This window comes from Dinoponera quadriceps, unplaced genomic scaffold, assembly GCF_001313825.1.
Source record: "Dinoponera quadriceps isolate SergipeBrazil2010 unplaced genomic scaffold, ASM131382v1 scaffold3290, whole genome shotgun sequence".
Classification (NCBI taxonomy): domain Eukaryota; kingdom Metazoa; phylum Arthropoda; class Insecta; order Hymenoptera; family Formicidae; genus Dinoponera; species Dinoponera quadriceps.
The window spans coordinates 257685-278907 of NW_014558496.1; the positions used below are offsets into that span (position 1 = coordinate 257685).

The following is a 21223-nucleotide window of genomic DNA, read 5'->3' on the forward strand; positions in this document are numbered from 1 at the left end:
GCTGCGGAAAGCTAAGGAAACGCAGCGCCGGCGACGCGACAATGCGTCGATCCTCATATCCGCGGTATCCCGGATCTTTCGAGGGATGACAGAGATGGTCTGCGAGGAATGCCGGGAGTAAAAGAAACTCCTAAAACGAAGGAGAGGAGAAGGGAGAAGAGGTCGGCGCAAAACAATTATCTCCGAAAGTTCCGTAATAAGATTTGGGTTCTGCGGGATCACCGAGGAGCGTTCAGGTCCCGCGGACATGAGGAGGATTCGCGGGGTCTAAGATCCACGCGAGATCGCCGCAGCCACGGGCAAATCTAGAAGGTTAAGTTCGCCGTGATGGTGGAATTCAGTCCCGACGTGGGAACAGGAGTCCCACTCGCAAAGGGCATTCTTTCTTTTACCTCGGGCAAGGAGCGGTGTCCCGCCATCACCAGGAACTCGAGCACACAGTCCGCCGATCCGGAATCGGACAGATTTGGCTCCACGACCGGGTAAAGCAGCTTCAGCTGGTCGCCATAAATCCTGCTGCTCATCACACCCTCGCGCGCCTTCATGAAGTTCACGTTGCCGCGGAGAGTATTAATTTCGCCGTTGTGGGCGAGCAATCTGTCGGAGGAAAAGAGAGAGTAGCGCGTTGACACGTCGGTGTTCTGCGGTTTCGTTACGTCCTGTGCGCGGGACGATTAGACGGCGTTCAGAACGCCACGCTTGTCGCGGTTGGATCTCCGTTAATAATGCGGAGATTGGGGTGCGCGAGGACGAGATCGAGGGGGGAACGGAATCCGCGAAATTAATCGTGAATTCGGGGGGAATATACGCGGCGTGGAGTAAACCCGAGTCGAAATTTTAGTCTTAGTTTCTTTTTTTTAGCTTTAAGCCCAATTTAAGTTCTACATTAAGCGTTCAAAAATCTTCTATTGTGCTCCTTCGATGCTACAAGTGGGAACTTATTTCTGTTCTCTCCATTTGCAAACTTGAACGTAGAATTATTAATTTCAGCTCCTGAAGAATGAGAGATAAAGTAATATTAAAATGAAGCAGTTAATTGACGCGCTAGCCTTGTTCGATAAGAACTCAAAAATAGAGTCTCTCTCTCTATCTCGGTCGTTCACGACGCGATGTACTGCGCAGGAAAAGCGTACGGTTTCATCATGATGCGGAGAAAAAACGTTTGAAAAAAAAAAAGGTGTTTCAATAACAGCATTCCGTCTCGCTGAACACACTTATCATTTCCACCTTATCGATCACCTCGGTGTGGAGAAAAAAAAAGAGAAAAAACTTCGACTCACGCAGACACACAACAGAAGTTCTACGTACTTCCTCGAACAACGATTATTTCGCTGAACAAAAAAATCACGCGGACAAGAAGTTGCGTTCGAGAGGAAATTTGCTAAGAATCTTTTTTACCAATTATCGCGTTAACTAATGAGATGTGGTGCGTTACGGGTTATTTTAATTGTGCCGTTAACCGGCCCGATATGACCGATTAAAGTCGATTATCTTGTCCTTCGCACTAATCGGATATTACGTGTGTTGATGTTGACGCTTACCGGAGAGGATGTGCTCTCTCCCAACTCGGGAACGTGTTTGTGGAGAAGCGCGTATGCACCAGCGCCAAATAGGTCTCGAATTTGGGAGACTGAGACAAAGAAGAGGAACATTTCACATTAGATTGTCGATCTCGCGATAGCGAAATGCGCTTTATCAATCGGGCTGACATACAACAACAACAATAATAAAAATAAAAAATAATATCAATAATAACAATGATAATAATAATAATAATATTTTTATTGAATATTAGAAGTTTTAAGAAGGATAAGATATTCAAGATGCTATGTTTTGAGTGGCCAAAAGGCGTACAACAGTTGCGTTCAGCAAAACAAAACGCTTGACGAACGTTCGGTGCGTATTTTCAGATCCAATCGAGATCTACGTGTACACATTGATCTATAATCGTCCGCTGAACCCGACTGTTACTGACTTCTTTCCCCGAGAGAAGAAAATAGTATAATGCGGCTGCTCACCTTCAAATCCGTGAAATACAACCATAATTGATCGGCGGTGAGCTGACCCTTGTAGACAACCGTCTTCAGCGACAACGAGCAGATGTAGTATCGCAATCCCGGTCGTGGTATCGAGTGCGACGATCTCTTCCTCAGTACGAATATCTGGCGAAAACGGACACGATCGTGTTCGTGAGAGGTAAAGCGTAATTAAATAATGATTGTGTGTGTGTCTCAACCTTGAAAAACGTGGCTGTTTGCGAAGAATCCGCGTTCTATTTTTATAAATTGGCAAAGCCATTTAATGCCGAATCGTTTAACCCTGAGCACGAAAATATTAAGAGAACCGTCAAACGAGCGGCCTCTTATTGGAAACTTCTCTCTCACGTTTCTATACTTAATTTCGAGCCTCGTCTATTCATCACGCTTTCGCCAAAATCAGGCCGACGTCGCCCGATTGCGATCAGTCAAATTCCCGTCCTCGATCTTTATCATGTCTTATCATCATGTTATGTCGAATTGAGAATTCAAAGGAGGGGATCAGCGAAGCACCGATCAGAAATAATTGACTCCGTCGTTGCGACTCGGCCTCAAGGGTCAAGCGAATTACCTGTCGTTTAAGCATATCCGCGTCTTGATCGCCGGTAACGAACACTTGACGCATGTAAGGTTCGCATTTCTTCGCCACTTGGCCGATCTGCGTATCATCGGTGGGCACATCGCGCCAGCAAAGTACCTGAAAGAATCGCGCAATTTCGAATAGACGTTAAACAGAGCGCATTCATTTGGCACGGGGACGCAAAAGAGTGCGGCAACTCAAAAGTGATAAACGGACTAAGAGAAAAATCATCATGTCTTACTCTCAAATTACACTCCTTAGCCAGCTTCTCGAACGCATCTTCCGCTTCCTTGTGGGTTTTCTTGTCGAGGAACAAGATACCGGTCGCGTATCGTCCGAACTCGGGCAATTCGACATTCTGTTGTTCACTGCATGACACAATACGTTATTGAATCAATTCGTTAAGCTTGTACGGGTTATAATGCATTTTCCCTGTCGTTTAAGTTGTCTTTAATCTATCCCCCGGAGAGTTATTCGTGTGATTCACGATTTAAGAAAGATTCGTGTAATGCAAGATTTTGACGGTTCTATGAAACTAGAATTTAGGGTCTCGCGAGTCAGATATTAAGAAAACCGAGAAGGATCCACGGAGATCCAAAGATCGGGCGAGAAAAATCCGCGACTAAAGATCCACGGAACCGTGTCGGGGACCCGCGCGAAATTCCGAGTCCGTTCAAACGACCGGTCGAGACACGTGAATACATTCGGCTGCCTTGCCACTCGACAAATGAAAACGTCACTGTTGAAGGCATCCGTCGAGTGTACACTAAACTTCAGTAAAGTCAAACATTAAACAGGCCAAAACTGAGTAGCTTTTCTTAGTTGTTTTCATCGCGTCTGGACATAATTGAGAGACTTGGTCCTCTGGCGAGTCGGATGCTCGGAAACAGACGGCGCTGTATTTAGGACTAAGTGCGCCCGGCTCAGATGTCATTCAATCCGATAACTTATAAATACATCTCGAACTATCTGTATATATACGGACGGGTGGTTCCCGCGAGGGGTCTGACTTCGCGAGCGAACAAGATTTGTGGCGCGTCGCCGTCCCTTCTCCTTACCAAATTTCATTGGCGTAATAGTCGTGTGGTATTGCGCAAAGTACACCAGCACCGTCGCCGGTATCGTTATCGCAGGCGCATGCCCCTCTGTGATTCATTCGCGCCGATAGTATCTGGGCATCTCGGACGATCTGAAATTATCCGTAAGATAACAGGCGTAAATATCCGTGAGAGTGAACCGGCCCAAACAGCAACTCTATTCTTATCTCTGTCTGATTAATAAGAAATTGTAGCTCGCCACGTTCATTATCAATGACTTGCTTATCTCGAACATAACACTCTTTCCTTTTTTTCTTGACGCTTTACAGCTGTCACGCGTTACACGCGTGCTCTGCACTTGATGCATTAATCCTACGCATTGTGGAATTAACTGCGCACACGGAAAAGAAGAAAAATTGATTTTCTCGAAAATCCCGTGGCAGCCAACGTGTCAAACGGATATATCCCCATCAATTATTTGCGTTCTTGTATACAATTTATCTACGAGTTTATCTATCTCGCGACTTCTGTTTTTGACGATACCGAATATTCTAATCCCCCCTCTCGCGCGCTTCACTTTGGCGATCTCAATTCGATCGATTCCAATACGTTCAGTTGTAAACGTCGCGATAAAATCGTCCGATATTCACAAGCTCAATCTGAAATAAGGTAGTGCGATTTAATTCAACGGTCATTGGTCCGGCCTAATGTTACATCTCCGTTTTCTTTCTCGTAATTTTACAAGTGTGGTTTAATTCCTTTTTAATTCCGTCGACGAGCTCCGAGAGAGCGCTCTGATGTTTGTTTAATCGCGATACCTTCGACACTTACTGTTCATCGGTCTATTACGTTCAGCGCTAGGCTTTCTACGCTTAAACACGTTATCTTATCTTCATTACTTATGTAACAAATCTATGCAGAGTATAACGCAATATCATGTGTCATGTGCGTTCGTGCAGCGGATAACAAAGATCGAACTACGTATACGTTCAATTGCGTTCTTTGAATTTTACACTTAAAAGCGACGGACGACAAAGTTTGAAATCGGCGCTCACCTTGTGCGACCTCTTTCCGTCAATGGCTACGATAAAACCGACGCCGCATGCCTCCCGCTCGAGAGTAGGGTCGTAAAGGCCTTGCTTCGGTGGCAAGGTCCACGGCTCGGAGTAATTCGTGGTGGTGTCCTTCATAATCGTAATCTGAAAAACGAGGAAGAAAAAACTTATATTACGTCGCGTCTCGGCCGACTAGTAATTACAATTGAATAACTGCGCGAGCTCTTTCTCTCTTTATTTGCGACTCATATCGCGACTCTGCGTAGAAAGAATTCAAAAAATGAGTCTTGATCTGTTCTTAACTGAACAAAAAAAAAAAAATTGTAAATCGCAGAAATATCAGGAGAAAACAGCACTACTGGGGAAAATATTGCGAAACGTATTCTTGGCACGTTTGACTTGTCAAGAGAATATGCATGAAAAAAAGGTTGTCATTTGTATAAATTTATCTCTTAGATTAAAAGGAATTAGTTCTTCGTGCGCATAACGTACATGCGTGTACCGCGTCGTATGGTATTACGTAAATCGCGAAAGCGCACCTTCTACGCGCTAAATATCCACGTTATATCGTCGTTGGCGAACCGCAATGACGATCGATGTGTAAACAAAACGAAGAAAATACGTCAAACAGATCGGTGTCGACGTGTTCACGTGGTCGTCCGATGCAGCGAACGTGTAAACGGTAGTACGGCGTATATCAAAGTAGCTGGCCAGCCAACCAGCCAACTGGCCGATAGTAATTGTTTGATAGTCAACAGTCGGGAATTTACACTTTCGTATGCGGCGGGGTATTCTGACGAAAAGGTCGATTGGCAGTCGGATGTGGCACGTATCTCGTTAATTGTTCTGATCTTTAGTTTTTTTTAATGCTTCGTCAAATCTGACATAATAATAATAATAATAACGACTTTATTGGTGTAAAAAAGCGAATAAGTAAAGTAACACAATACAAAAATAAAGATACAGAACCGGTACCCGGAACCAATAGGCGAGGTAAACAGCAATGTGGCTGATACCGACTGCCTTACTTATAAATGCATAACTGATTGCAGATAAGTGAGAAAATAAGAAGATAGAAATTCACGATCGACACAATTATCTCAAATACTCCGGTCTTGTCGCGTAAGATCTTACTGGGCAGAGAGAGGAGTGTCGATAGTGAGAAATAAGAGTCTCACGGGGTGTTTAAACAGATAACAGGTGACGGTGAGACGACTTGCGGCTGTCGTGGAGGAAAGGTCTGACGTCGAGCGTTTGACAACGACACGTGGAGGCGTCTCGTGTCTTCTCGTGTAAACGCGACCGCTTGATCGCACGTTTCCCACGTAGAGCACGAGAGTTCGCGAGTCGGCCGAGTCGACTTAAGCGAAGAACGAAACTGGCCGGTCGTCTGTGGACGTTAAAAACGCGCTGAGCTCGCGGAAAAAACGGCCGGCGAGCGCGGCGTCATGAAGGTTGACCACCTCTGCGACGACGCGATTGTACCCACGTGCGATGAGATGCGGAGGAAGCGAGCGATCGATACGACATACAGGGTGTGTCTGAAAGAGTTCGGACGAGCTCTCTCTCTCACGTTGCGAAGGATGTTGGACGTTTCCAGGATCGATGAAGCCGAAGCGAAGAATGCTCTGCACCGAGAGAGAGAGAGAGAGTCGGTTTGCCAAAAGTTCCATGAATCGATGGACGGATTCGCGTTCAGGCGACGCTCGTAAGCGGCCAGGAACGTCTCGAAGAGGCTTGACGGTGCGTCGACGTCGACGGGAGCGAGTTTATACACGCGCTTCCATTCGTCACGCGCGTGTCACGTTTGCCCGTTGGTATACAAGCAGAAAGGTATCGTGAGGTAAAAGGATATCCGCGGGTATCCTTCCCAGAAGAGATAGTATGGCGCGAAGATCTTTCGCGTCGATACTTGGGTGCATTTCACGTGCCGATGATGTTATCATGCGCGCCGGCGGCTGACAGAAATTAAGGTCGGAATCCTTCCATTTAGGATGCAGGGAAATGGGCTTTCGTGAGATTACGTATCCCGAATGCTTATGCCGATCCAGTTCGAGGCTGCGACAATCATCGGACGCGAGACCACGGACTTTAAGGGGTGAAGCATTTCCTCGGGCCGCGCGCAAGCGAGCTCCTGAGGATACGGAATCCATGATGGTGGTGTTCCAAAATTATCTCCGGGCTATTCCGGGCATTTCTCGAGACGAGAGAGGAAGCGTATTCTCGCGTTCGTTCATTATCGCTTTTATCGTTAGAATTACTTCGGCTGCCGGAGTTGAGATAAAGCACGAGCACGCGAGAAGCGTATAGTTCATTAATAATTGATCGATCGTCAATGGCACATAATTTTTCGTTGCCGAAGGTTAGAAGTGTACAAGGAATTTTACGAAATTAAACGCATTGTCTCAAATATGGTCCTTGTGCAGCTCGGAGTCGTAGCTGAGAGGATACAGTGACGCACACGTTATCTTCGAAACAATGACAACTAATTGAGTAAAACCAAAGATAGAGGAATCATTATAGCTTACGTATCGGGAGTAATTAAAGTGTAAACATTCTATTGAGATAATTATCCTCAAAGAGGATTGCCTTGGGGAAAAAATGACATAATTAAGGGCGGCGTATTTACATCTGCTTGAACAGAATAGAGGAAATGATTTGTATAATTCGCACGTATTAAAGCGTATTAAAGCAAACGAGCTATTAACGAGCCAATTCCAGACAACATATCGCTCTCTTAAAAAGACACGTCACGGCGGCGAAAACGCGGTCGTTTTAAAACGCATAAAGAATGCATGCCTATAACGCGTTATAGGTTTAACCTGTTCGATCTCGTTTCGCGAAACTCGTTCCGCGGGCGAAGTGGCGAGAAAGAGTGGGAACGCGAACAAGTAGAAGGAAAGAAAGACAGGCTACACGTGTAGAAGAACGTTACACCACGTCAGGAGTGGAATTACTTATGGGAGCATTGGACACTCGGCGCGTCTGCGTATACGGGGTGTCTTTAAAAAAAAAAAAAGGCCCGTGGTGTATACCAATTTTGGTGTAAATTCGAAATTACGCGTTTCAATCCCCTCGTTTCTCATTTACCTTACCGGTTGTTCTACTCTCGAGCCCTCCCCTGTGGCGGATTAAAGTTTCAACCGCGAATTAATTTCGCGATCCTTCGCGCAGGTTGCTGCGATACAAAACGTTACCCGCGAGGAAAGGTTCGTATACGCGAATATGATGATTTTTTGAGGATTTTAGGGAGAGCTAAAACGGCGCGTACGTGAGAAAGTCGTTGAGATTTTAATTGTAGGAGTTATTTTTTTTTTTCGTAAAAATTTCTGCGCTTACGATTTTACGCGCGGCAATGGATATGTACAGATTCCACGGATCAAATTTATGTCGCTTTGCGTGTGTGCGGTATTTTCCCACTTAAGAGTTCAAACTGCGTACACACGCCCGTATCTCAAATTCTCGTGTGTATGTATGCGTGTGTATGTTATCGCATATCTCTTTCTCTCTCTCTCTCTCTCTCTCTCTAATAAATCCGTCAAGGCTAAGAGCGCGTCGTGTTTGTGTATCTTGAGCCTCCTGCAAATTTCTTAGATTTTTCGACGGTAAATCTCTCGCCATAGAACACTATTTCGGCTTGGGAAATACTTTCTTTCTAAAAGAAACTTAACACTTCAGTGCGGACCGATGATTTCCCCGAGGAGACGAAATATATAAATGCACCGGAATACATCGGAGAAGCTCGACACGCGAGTCCACGTCTTCTTGCTTCGGCGGTCGACGTGGCGCACGAATCCCCCCTTACCGTGTAAGAAGGTGCACTTCGAATTGCAGGTCGCTCCGAAAATGCGTGCTCCTCCTTCCTTGCCGATCGGCAGCTCCGTAAAGAAAAAAAGAAAGAAACGGGAAACCAGTTCTCTTTCTCTCCCTCTCCTTTTCTTTCTCTCTCTCTCTCTCTCTTTCTCACGATTATTAATTAGCAGCAATTATCGTTAATTGTATCGATTGGATCGCTGCGTGGACTCTTTTCTCGAACACTCTCAGGACGAGAATCGTGAATCCAGCCAAGATGGTATTCACCGCGTACGCACGTTACACGTCCGCAAATTTTCACACCGCACGTCGACTTTTCGAATTTCCGATCCTGGCGCGATCACGCGTGAAAAGCGAGCCGGCGGGCGTCTCTTGCGGCCGCGGCTCTGATCCTGCTCCAAGAGAGCACCCTCACGGAGAATCGTCCAGAATAACGACCCCTCTCTCTCTCTCTCTCTCTATACCACCTCCTCTCAGATCTCGTAGTTTCGATTCGATTCAGGAAAACAGCAGAACGTAAAAACAATCACACACACTCGCACAAACCGCTAGTCGAGCGGGAACTGAGACGGTGGCGCTCTGATGTCGCTAAAAACCGAAAAGCTTTCTTCCCGCTCTCCCTTCCTCGTTCCTTCTCTTCGTCGACGCGCTCCCTGCTTCTTCGTTCCTCTTGCGTGCTCCGACTCACCCAGTCTCGCTCGCCGACGTTTTCCCCTCTTCCTCTCTGGCGCATACTACGAGACGACGCTCCCTCCCTTTATCGCCCTCTACCCCTCCCCTGCGGTCCCCTTCTTCCACCTTGCCCTCCCATTCCGCGTCGCGTTCCGACGCGTCTCGGTTCTGAGGCGCCTCTGCGTCCCTCGGAATGCCGCCGAGTTCCGATATTAATCGCTTCGCAGAGTGTTGTGTTGCGAAGTTATTTTTTGTTTTCAGTTTTTGATGACCGTCTTCCCCTCCTCTGAAAATGTTTGACTTTGAAACGTATTCGAAGCGACGAAGTTCCTAGACGGAACTCCGATAGCTGACGCGTCGTATTTCTTCGCGCGTTCGATGCGTTTCGAAGTGTGCGTATACCTGGCGACGAAATAACGTGTCGTTTCGACTCATAACATCGCAGTGAGAAAGTGAGGCGCTTCATTCGGATGAATCGGCTTGGAATGACGCACTGCTCGCCTCTTATGAACTTCTGGACGGTCAAACACGCCCGAAACGCTTCGTCCCCTCGAAGGCCTGAATTATTTCGGAGCGACCGCGCCCCGAAGAAAATTGAATAACGTGGTTCTGAGAAGGGACAGATGTTCACATGGAAGAAAAATTGTCTAGCTTTAAGTGGAACACAATCTCCAGAGCATCTCGTTTCGGGACGATTTTCCGGGCGGATCGTTTCGCGGCAGATACGTTGCGAAGCGTACAGTTTTCAGGCGATTTATCCTATGTGATGCTGTATGTTTATATATATATTTGTAACACTCAGAATGATATCCATGATATTGACAGAATATTATTTAACCCTTTTAGTGCCGGGAGCCGATATATCGGCTCCTGCTACACCGGCGAGAAGTGCCAGAGCCGATATATCGGCCCGCACCTTGTAGCGCTTTACTATTCGCATTGCGAGAGATCTCTATCAAAATAAATTTAAAATACGTTATAAATAGTCTAATTTCATTACGAGAGAATTAAAATAAATAATTTTTAAATATTGCTTTTCGTTTGGTTTTTATGAGCCTTTTACCAAATCCTAGTAAAATCGGCCGGTTATCTTCGCATAAGCACCTCTTTTTCGCCCGGCACTAAAAGGGTTAAGCAGTATTTATAAAGACCCAAAAGAGTGATGTTGAATCCTTTTTATTTGGGATGCAATTATTCTTATCGCAAAAATGCGATGGAAGATAAATTTGTAAAGTGTGACACAAGAATATAGAATTTCTGATATTAAGATCAATGTTTGAAGTTTTCATGTAAAAGTTCGAATTTTCCACGGTAATTTCCGCAAATATTTCAACATTTCGAGCGTTCTCATTCAATTAACGTTCCATTATTTTTCATCGCAGAATGCGCTAAAATCGTTTGCCGGCGTGTCGCCGTTACTTCTCGACTCGAGAGGACGTCTGTGAGATTCCCTCTCTCTATCCTCGTCTGAACGAGTTCGGGACTCCCTCTCCTCCCTCCCGCCCGCGCGTCTCCCTCCTTTTCTCTCTTTTCTTCCCTCCGTCCTTTTCCCGCCGGCTGCTCGCCTGCGTTCGTTAATTTGCACATCTGTGCCAAATAATGCCAGTCATTACCGTCGTAATCCTTAATCGTAACCACCGATTATACCCTCGGCTCTTAATTTTGTCAATACATAGCACAGATGTGCGTGTATATACGTATGTGTGTACGTGTGCGTGCGTAAACTATTTCTGGAATTTCCTTGCATTCGATGAATCGTATTAGTCACGCGTGTCTCATGCATTCAGAATTTCTCAAATCGTGCGTATCGCGATAACAGCGATAATGAAAAGGAAGTATCCCACCTATTCAAAAATACTTCATATCGATTTAAACTGCTATGGGTGACGAGAAATCCTTTTTGAGTAATTTCGAAAAATTACTTTACCAACGCTATATCGTTCTGTTTATCAAACGCGTCCATTATTGGAAAGTGTATTGCGTGTAAAAAAAGTCATAAACAAATATTGTTGCTACGATATAGTAGAAGGCCGATATTGCAAATATGTCAATTGTCGCACGTAACATATACGCGTTCGAGTGTTGCAAAAAGAAATGCGATAACGCGTTTCACGCACATGTAATGAAAGTACGTAATTATTATGCATCCGTCAGGGCACTAGAATGGAACGTGTAATTAATAGATGTCGCGTCGCATTGATACTCGACGATTGAACCGCGTTCATAGTATATATTTATCTCGATGCTAATATGTAGTGCGAGTGAATTTGTTTCGTAAGACACTACGTTATTATCAGAGAGTATTATTAAATAGCGCTATTAAAGAGTTATCTATGTTATGAAAAGATTAGTTCGTTCAATAATCTCGTGGCCTGGCTAGAATAACGGTCGATGGGCGCGTTTACGTAGCATGAAAAAGGCGTCTCGGGAGAAAGATATTTGTATAATAAGGTATTTTAAACACGAGATGCTTGAAATTTATCCCGAATTTATTCGGCTCGAACTTCACACGCTACAAAGTACATTTAAGCTCACAAGGAGAGAACGCAATGAGCACCTCGCCAATTTTGATCTTTTTACATGTGGTGAATCCACATAAAAAATAAATAAACCTGTGTCCGAGTCTGTTTTGTCTAATACGTCTTCTAAGTAGTTTTTAATGTTTGAAATTTTCAAGCTGAGTAGTGCAATCAAGAGTTCGACAGAAAGGAAGTTAGCAAGCAGCACCACGGAGCGCAATCGGTGGTCGCAGGACTAATAATAGGTAACAGTAGGAAGAACGCAATATCGAGGATGCGAGGTAGAAAATGATATATAAATGTTGAAATAACGTCTCTATAGTCCTTAATATCACAGTAGGATTTTTCATTAAAATCCTAAGTGGTTTAGAAGACATCAAAAATAAAAGTTGAACAAAATACATTAACCTCAAGGAATATGTGTGAAGAGTGTCATCTTTAGTTGCGAATATCTCAGCTTCCGAATGGACAATAGTTTTCCAACTTTACAGACGTGTATCTCCATCAATATGCAGTTAAAATTTAAAAGGATTCTTAAGAAAATGACTTGAAACCATCAGCTATCTCAAAGGTATTTAGACTCTCCTTACTTTCCTCATCTCTTCGTTAGAAACACCGAGTGTCCTTCTAGCGGATATCGTCGCGGATTCTTCGCGAAATACGATCAGCCCCGTCATGCGGTTGATGTAAAACGATACACGCGCGAGCTTCGATAGTGGCCGATAGTGCGATTAATAAAAAAAAAAGTGGTGGATAGACGCAGAAATATGGAAGGAAACGGCGAGACAGATCGTTGGATCGCCGTTACTGCGTACTCTCTTCGTCGAACGTTCATCGGAAAAGTAACGTATCGAGAAAAGTTATCGAGCTTTAAAGAGGATTGCGTAAATGTGTGAGCGCCATTATTCGCCTCGTTGTTAGATAATATGCGGCCGCTCTATATTTAGGTTACTGCGCACAAAGATGAGGGAGTGCTGGAGAAGGAGAAAAAAGAGAGAGAGAGAGAGAGAGAGGGAGAAAGATAGAGGGAGACAGGAAGGCTTTGGAGAGAAAAAACATCAATATCCATCCGTTTAGACAAATCAAAGCGTTAAGTGCATCAAATCAAATGCGTCAAAGCAGCGATGTACAATCAATTGACGGAGAGAGAGAGAGAGAGAGAGAGCGGCGGGACAGGAGGGAAGCGACGTCATATTTCGATATTCAGGCTTGGGGTCACCGGACAATGGAAAAACCATACGTGTGACTGCTTGCATGGATCATCCTCGGATAATGCCGGGTTTGACGTCAGAGACGTGTATACAAAGAGGGAGTACAAAAGTAGCGCGCATCGTCGCGATATTGTGCAATCGTGAATAACGCGAATATATCGCTATTACGTTTACGCAATTCACGGGAGGTATTTTTACGAGGCGTCATGAAACTTACGACTCTTCCATGTAACGTGTAATATGACGAAGAACGAGAGAGCTAGGAAGCGAACGAGGAAAAGTTTGCTTTGAGTTCGACGACGATCGAGGATAAAGACGCTGCGAATCGCTACTTTCCGACTCAAATTATCGACGCCTGTTAAATTTATTCTTCACGGAACACGTGTTCGTTGAGGACAAGTTGAGCGTCGCGTTAGTCACATCTGGGTATGAATTTCCACCATACTTCCCCCCGAAAACAAGTTTCCCGTAGTCCCGACGGTTTTACCTGCCTGCTTGAGAGGAAAATGATTTTACTCCGAATATTCGGGAGAATATCGAAAATCAACGAAGTATTAACACCGTTTGTTACCGACGAATTTCTTTTTTTTTTTTTCACGCAACTGCGTAAAACAGACTTAATTTGGTCATGTGGGCATAGGAGAAAAGAAAACTTCCACTGTGACGCGTAGCGTCTTGCGACATCATTGTGTCACATATGCGTGACATTGATGGCGAACGTGCGTTAACATAACACATCCGAGAATTTGGAGCCTTCGGACTCGCACGTCAATTCAGCGTGATGAAGTCTCACTCATATGAAATAACGAATAAGGAGAGATAACGTGACGCGGCGGTAAAGAGGACTAAGGGAGGAAGGAGGACGGCGCGTCAACTCTCGTGCGTTGCTATTAATCGTAATTCAAACCGACTCGTTATCATCGGCAGAGAAAGAGAGAGAGAGAGAGAGAGAGAAAGAGAGAACGCAAGGCGTCAAGCAGCGGCGGCGACGACGGAGTCACGATCATGCCAAGGCCGGCGGCGATCACGACGTCGGCGTCTCAGATGAATCGGCCGACCGGCGACGCCTCGTCGTTATCGTCGTCTTTGCTTACGATATCGCCGATACGCGTGTGCATACACGCGCGCTTCACGTGAATTTCCGTCATCGGGGCGCAGATCGTCGTGCGATTCGGCGCGACTCGCGGCTACGTTGTTGCGATTCACGTGGCCGCGGGAATCGCGCGTGCGCGCGCGATAAGCCTCGCTAACGATTAGCTTTTCGTCGTTATTTCGTCATCGCGCGTTATTATTCCGTCGTCGGTGACGGAAGAGGAGGCGATCGCAGCGGAGCTTCGATTTCGTGAACGCGTTCCCTCGCCGAGATCGGACACCGGAAACGGACAGATAGTTACGAACGATACAGAAACGCGATAGCCGTGTAACCTTTTCGTTTCCAAGTAGTTATCGCGAGTTATCAAGAGCCTGTTCGTTGGGGGGAGTAGGCGGGGAGAAGAAAAGAAACAGCAGCATGTACGCGGCGGAGGGGAGGAGGGGGCACGATCGATAAATCGTCGGTTTGCCGTTCACGAGCTCCGGCGCGCTCGTCCGTTTGCGACACGTGTATTTACGCCCGCCAGTAATTACATACATTACTTCGCGCGTAATTATGCCGACGCGTGCAAAATCGCGAAATGCGTCTTGAGAATTCTCTCAAAGCGGTGTATTTAATTAGCGGCCGCGAGCGAGCAGTCGCCGCCGCCGAGAAGGAAAAAAAAGGACGGCGACGTGAGCAGGACGTTTTTGCGACAGGACAGTTCTGCTTGGATTCCGAGGCGAGATTTATCGTTTCGCGTGGATTTCTCCGGTTTCTACCGTTTCGCTGCACACCGGTACGCGCTGGAACGCAAGGCGTGACACTCCTGCGAAATATTCCCTCACGCGTGTGTGTGTGTGTGTTTGTTGTTCCGTGTGTATAAACGAGAATCCAATACCGCGATAGTCGCGGTGAGACAGCGCGGTGCGATTAGAAACATGCCGGCTGTTACAAATGCCGCGGAGACATGCAAATACGTTAATTATTCCGACGGCTCGCCGCTTTTTAATCACTCGCAAGCTCTGCCGTCATTGGTTTCATTCGCGTCTTGCGTAACGGTGTATTGTCACCGACGCGGGTAGAAGCGTGTTCGTTAATGAACATCTCGCGGCGCAGAGGTAACCCTCGATCGCCGCCGATCACGATCGTGTCATTATGCAAAGAGAAAATCCAACCTGCTCCTGAAGAATTCGTTTCGCATTACACGCGTTATCTCTCTTGCGTTATTCGCGCACGTGGCGCGATTTTTTCCCAGCCGGCCGTTCTTGCGCCGGTTCTGCAGGCGCGATGATATAATGTCTCGTTAGAATGCAACGCGTGTGTTATCGATGAAAGAGTTTTACGCGACCGACCACGCGACCGGTTCGTGCTGCGGAGACGTGAAGTCCTTAAAGGAGGGCGAACGAGATATATCGCTCGCGGAATAAAGTAGATCAATACGCGAGCCGGCCGATGAACCGTTCGCGGCGACTGTCCGCCCGATCACACACGAGGAAAATTTCAATGTTCGCGCGCGCGCGAGACGTCTGCGGAGTGACGCACGTGTGCCGCGCGAAAATACGATAAATGGGAATTAATCTTTATCTAGGCACGCTCTGACGCACAGAATGCAACGAATGAGAGAAGAGGGGCCGAGCGGGGAGCAGTCTGCTGGGGTCTGATAGCGCGCAGCCAGCGGCTTCTTCCCCCTCGGTCGTGCAACTCATCTTCGTAGGGTTAATAGAACTTGGACCCGGCAATTTCGTTCGTTTCAAGTCAGAGTCCGAAGAACGATACGCGCAAGACTGCGCGGAAGATTCGCGTCGTCGCACCGCGATGTTTTGTTAGATCTCGATAAATCTCCTTCGTTAGTTTCTATCCTTGATTTACATCGAGGTAAATTATTCTCTCTAGATGCTTGCGTCTGTACTTCCTTCTCGATTACTTGTTGAGATTTCCCCTTCCACGAAGATCCTTGTAGATCTAACGTAAGGAATAATTGTAGATTTTTTAAGTTTCAGAAGAGAAACGTCTTTTCTCAAGTTTTCCGCGAATTTTTTCGTTTCTCACCTTCCTTACTGGAAGAAGTGAACGTGGCAGATTTTAACCGAACACCTGTGAATTTCTCTAAATGAATTTTTCTACTCTTGGGAGACAGAATCCGAAGAAAACCGGGATGATGGGGAAAATGAGGAAAACAGTTTTTCCAGGGCTTTAAAACTGTACGAGTAACATTGAAAGTATTAAAAACATTGAGCTGACCTATGTGTACATATGTAGGTCTGATCACGGACGAACAAAGAGAGAGAAAGAGAGAGGAGAGAAACGAATAACGCGAGAGACGCAATCACGAACTTCGAACTCTCCTCATCCTGCGACATTGTCGCGCCGGAGTATTTCGAAGAGACAATTCATAAATGAAACTTGCTGCGACCACGATTGTGGGACTCGTACTCAACGTTTCTCTCTTCGCATTAATTCCGATTTCGCAACAACAAGTTATCGTTTTTGCGGTCGTGATTTGTAGCCAACATTTATATGCGTCTAGGAAATATTGCCACGTAAATTGAGGAAGATACGTGATTTTTTATTCCAGTCGCACGTGAAATCATCGCGGAAGATCTTTGTATCGTGAAAAATGGAAAAATACTCAGTTATTTTCTGTAATATCGTCTGAAAGTTCCTTATCACAGCCCTTGAACTCTCTCCTTTGTTTAGGCTTACGTTTGTGCTCTCCCGACCCTCGTCGATTTTCCCTACGTCCTCAATAACACATTGAAATATCACGACTCGTGCGAAGAAGGACGCAGCCGTATTTATTTGCGTCGTCGGTCCTCTTTCTCTCTCTCTCTCTCTCTCTTTATCTATCTCTCTCATCGCAAACAACTTATGACTAGCGTGAACTCGTGAGGAAATCTCGTCTAGAAATGTATCTATCTGCAGAAGCTATCGAGCTACCGAAAGCACTCTTAAGCACACCTTTCGGAGGAACCACATCCCCGAGATTCGGTGTCCTTCCGTCGTCAAGTTCGCTCTTCGACTCCAAATATCACGGTGTTCCCCATCGACAAGCGCATATCGCGATATTCGTCCCGATTATGGGGAATAAGGACGCGCTGGAATTTACCTACGTTGTCGTCGAGGATCGATAAGGAGCGCGCCGCTCTGCTCCGCTCCACGCTGCGCCGCGTCACGCCGCTTCACTCCGTCCTTCGGTTTCCGGAAAGCGGTCGCCGATCGCCAACTGCTCCCCTCGAGATATATGTTCACGTCAAAGTACGTTTCTACGCTAACCTCTTATCTCTTTCTCTCTCTCTCTCTCTCTCGACTGTCTCAGAGCGTAAAACCGTAGCGCACCGACGACCACCGAGAACGTGATGTGTGCTCCCCGGTAACTTTGCTGTAACTGGCGGATTTTCACTATGACGACTGTGTGACGACCGGACGACCAGTGACGTGACAAGGGTGTATGCCTTCTCGGGGCGCTCAGTCCCGGCTCAGCTCTCTGTTGCACCCTTCTACTTCTCCATTGTTCGATCGTACTCTACGCTGAGAGGAAAATCTTTGATACTTCTAACTGTAATCATTACAGTGAAAGAATTAGGGCCCGGGCACAGGAAGAAAGAAATAAAAAATAAGAAATTAAATATATGGAATTAGGAATAAGATATCAGGGATAAGCTGTAGTTTAAGACTCGGCTCTTTCGAGTAGCCATAATGTTTTTGTCATAGGCGAGAAACGATATGCGGTAAGTTTCCTGTAGCATGTAATTTTCTTTTGTTAGTTTTCCCGAAAAAAAAAAGTAATGGTTTTATAATCATGAAATTTGTAAAATATGCAGGAAACCGAGGTATCTGGCCAAAATCATTGTACTATTAAACTCTCTATTCTTTTCTTGTGAAATGGTTGTCCATATGTTGAAATTTAATCCGTCGTTTCTCATCCTTTTCATTGTGACTGAGCCCTTATAAAGCCCCATTTTTCCCGTAAGTGTTACTGTAATGTCGGTGATAATAACCTTACATGCATATTGCTACTGCTATTTTATTATGGTTGAAACTATAAAAAGAGTATAGTTGAGGCTGAAAATAAATATACTTTCTCTTAGTGTAGCTCGAGTGACGTGTCCTTCATTCTCGCACGTATCGATACAAACAGCGCAAAATCTATTATCGGTTGTTAGTGAATCAGTTTCCCAGTTCGTTATTGGTATGATAACTAGTGAAACGACAGCGTTAGAGAGAACGTTTTTCTGTCTCACTTGCTTTCTCGCACTTCTCGCTTTCCATTTGTCTGCGTTACATTTTTTCAAAGAACACCCTTGTGTGTATTTTTGTACTTTTGTTTTTTAATATATTTCGCTTCGATTCCCATTACTTCTACTTCCCTCCTCTTCGGCATTAAATGTCATATCGGGGTGTTTTGCCTTGCAGACATTCGAATTGAATACGTCGTGTCTAAATATTCGCGCGACTCGGAGCTGCGTTTGACAGTCTAACAGCTGTGAACGTTTTATGCATGTTATTGTTATTGTTGTTGCTATTGTAGTTATGCACTTTACTCTTGGACGTTCCCGATGTTTTATCAATTCAGAAAATTCAACGCGAAATTGAAACACGGAACAAATCAGACGATATTAAATCGACAGACGGATAAATCGTTTGGGATTTTCCAAGCGGCGATCGTGAACATCTAAATACGCTCCACCTGGAACGTCAGGTGGCAAGGCTGTTACAACACGAGGCCGAGCATACGGCTCTGTCGGTGAAATGAACAGAACGATCCTCACGGTGGGTTTTGAATAAAACAGCTGACTCGTCACGACAGCCATTGGTCGCTTCTGTTTGAGCCGTCGATGTTGTCCACGAGCGTCAGCGTTCCGAAAGTCTAGCGTTTTGTGACGCGCGAACGTTGAAGATAAGGGGGATACAAACTGACAGCAATCTCGGTTCGTCAATAATAATACCGATTATTACCTATATGGAAATAAAATCTCAATAATCAATCGGACAAATCGACCTCCGAGGATCTTTACGCTTTTCGATGTCATATTTCGCCTCGCGAGGAACGTCATTGGAGAATTTTTCGAAGCTCCTCGTATAAATCCAGACGAAAATAAATGTCAATTTCAAAGCTGCAAGATCGGCAATGTTCGAGTATTTCTCAAAGAGATTTAGCATTTCTTACCGTAGAAACTCGGAGGCGACCGACCCGTCAGGTTGGTCGCGCGCTCGGCGAAACGACGCTGCCGTCCTCACCGTGACGCAGGCGCAGACGCCGAAGGATCTGCCTTATCAACCGATATTACATCCCGGGGTCTCGCCTTGGTCGCATCCGAGGTGTCATCACGTGAAAATGATGGGGGAACACCTTGCGGCGCGGACGATGGTCGCGCGTGTGATCGCTCGCGTGTGAATTCTCGCGAGATTTCCGATCCACGACCGGAAACGGACGTCCGCGATTTTGGCGAACTCTCGTTGGCGAGAAAAAAAACACCGGTAAGTGGCGGACGGATTGACGTGCGTGCTTTCGACGTGGTGCGTATGTAGGTATGTGCGTGTGTGCATGTAAACGAGCGAACGTAAATCGTACCTCGTGCCTGCTGCGAGCCTGAAGGAAATTGTCGGCGAATTGCAAATCGGCCGCCGTGACTCGTCGTGCAATTTGGTTATCCCGACTTCCGGTGATCGATGGCGGTTAGTAGTGTACAAAAGAGGCGGAGGAGAGCGGGCAGAGCGGGTGATCTCGCGTTGAAAGGAACGAATTGGAGGAGGAGATGATGGGGGAAACGTTCCCGGTGTAGGAGAAACGATTTTTCCTTGAGAACGTAAAATGTCAAACGGGAAAATCACTCCGTTCGTGCATCAAGATCGTCACGCACACATCTACCTTTTATCGATAAGACAAAAGAAAAGAATACCTGCTGCTGAAAATATCTCGGTTATCGATGCTTCAGAGAGGGTGGTAATTTCTCTTGTCGCGCTCGCGAAATTAGCCCGACTTTTTTACGGTACGGCGCTGTCCTCGATTTTGAATTGAGCGTTCACGGTTGTGACTCGAAATGCGTGCACGATGTTCCGCGGGAGATCCGCAGATTTAAGAACAGATCCCAGTCGCGCTCATAATCCCGACGTGAAATTCATTCATGCGAGGACCATCCGGTGTGTTACGATAGTGTACACAGGATAGAATTTCGGACGTGAATGGAGCAGGATTTATATACACGCACGCGATTTACGAAAGGTAGTTTACATAAAACCGGATATTCTGTCATATTTACGCCACCGTCGCATTTATTTACGTTCTACGCTGTCTTTTCACAATAGTTCTCGTAATCGTTCATTTCGTATATACAGCTGAATTTATTAATATGTTCCGTATATTCGTAAATATTTTTGCTTTCCTGAGTTCTGAAATCCATTGACTTTTTTTCGTAACCTTGATCTCCGACTTTTGGATCTGTAGATCTTTCTTCACCGATCGCATTATTGATAGATTACACAGAGACTTGTAGATTTTCAGAATTGTAAATATTAAACGATACAAGAAGATTCCTCTTCTGATTTCTCATCTTCGCAAATGAGAAATTCTCAAATTACATTTCTGGCTGAATAATTGTTTACTCCTCTTTTTCTATTTGCATAGAATTCCCGTTGATTAATTTTCTCGAGCAAATTTTAACTTCGTCACTTCGCGACATGAATATAAATAACAACGCCCGCGTCCCATTATTATTTGTACTACGCTTCATTTCGTCTCCATTAATGACGTTGATGAAGACAGAACACCTCACAACATTGACGTCACTTTGGCTGAGCGAAAGCGAATCTCGGTCCTCTTTCTCTCTTTCTGAGAGACGTCACGAGTAACGTCATACATTTGGAAAATCGATTGAGCCTGTATAGGCTCACCTCAACTTTCCCACTGGTCGGCTATAAGCTCGATAGCTGAAACGGCTGTACGAGATCTTCAACTCCAACTTCAGCTCTTGAGGAGTAATTGAATGTATCTCCGCATCCGCCGATACGATTAGTCTTTTTATATATCTTTTGTATCAAATATAAATTTGGTTGAAGGGCTACATATTTGAGCGGCTCAAGAAACGTTTAATGTTTGAATTTTTCTGCTGGTCACATTATTAATTTTATGAAGATATTCTTTTGAGAGATGATTCTTTATACTTTTATTTAGATATCACATGAAGCTCATTACAAAAAGTTGAATGTGTAACGCTGTTATTATTGT

General features: G+C 45.4%; 2 protein-coding genes across 7 annotated transcripts in view; one reads left to right on the plus strand and one right to left on the minus strand.

Moving 5' to 3' along the window:
* Window positions 1–17363, minus strand: part of LOC106749864 (putative glutamate synthase [NADPH]) — a 34377-nt gene extending 17014 nt beyond the window's left edge. The window contains exons 1-8 of one of the 6 annotated variants that reach the window (XM_014629738.1): window positions 17109–17363; window positions 4709–4852; window positions 3675–3805; window positions 2858–2984; window positions 2608–2733; window positions 2019–2162; window positions 1542–1630; window positions 393–597 (exon numbers count right to left, since the gene is read on the minus strand). In XM_014629738.1, the coding sequence (XP_014485224.1) occupies window positions 393–597; window positions 1542–1630; window positions 2019–2162; window positions 2608–2733; window positions 2858–2984; window positions 3675–3805; window positions 4709–4843 (957 nt within the window). In that variant the 5' untranslated portion in view covers window positions 4844–4852; window positions 17109–17363. Of the gene's footprint in view, window positions 1–392; window positions 598–1541; window positions 1631–2018; window positions 2163–2607; window positions 2734–2857; window positions 2985–3674; window positions 3806–4708; window positions 4853–5247; window positions 6068–8513; window positions 9187–9209; window positions 9234–17104 lie in introns of those variants that run through there. The other 5 variants (XM_014629737.1, XM_014629741.1, XM_014629739.1 and 2 more) reach the window with 5 other exon arrangements.
* Window positions 17364–19343: 1980 nt separating this feature from the next.
* The window catches only part of LOC106749866 (protein retinal degeneration B), a 38424-nt gene continuing 36544 nt past the window's right edge, over window positions 19344–21223 (plus strand). The window contains exon 1 of the mRNA XM_014629743.1: window positions 19344–19476. The gene's annotated coding sequence lies outside the window, so the exon portion shown is untranslated. The remainder of the gene's footprint in view (window positions 19477–21223) is intronic.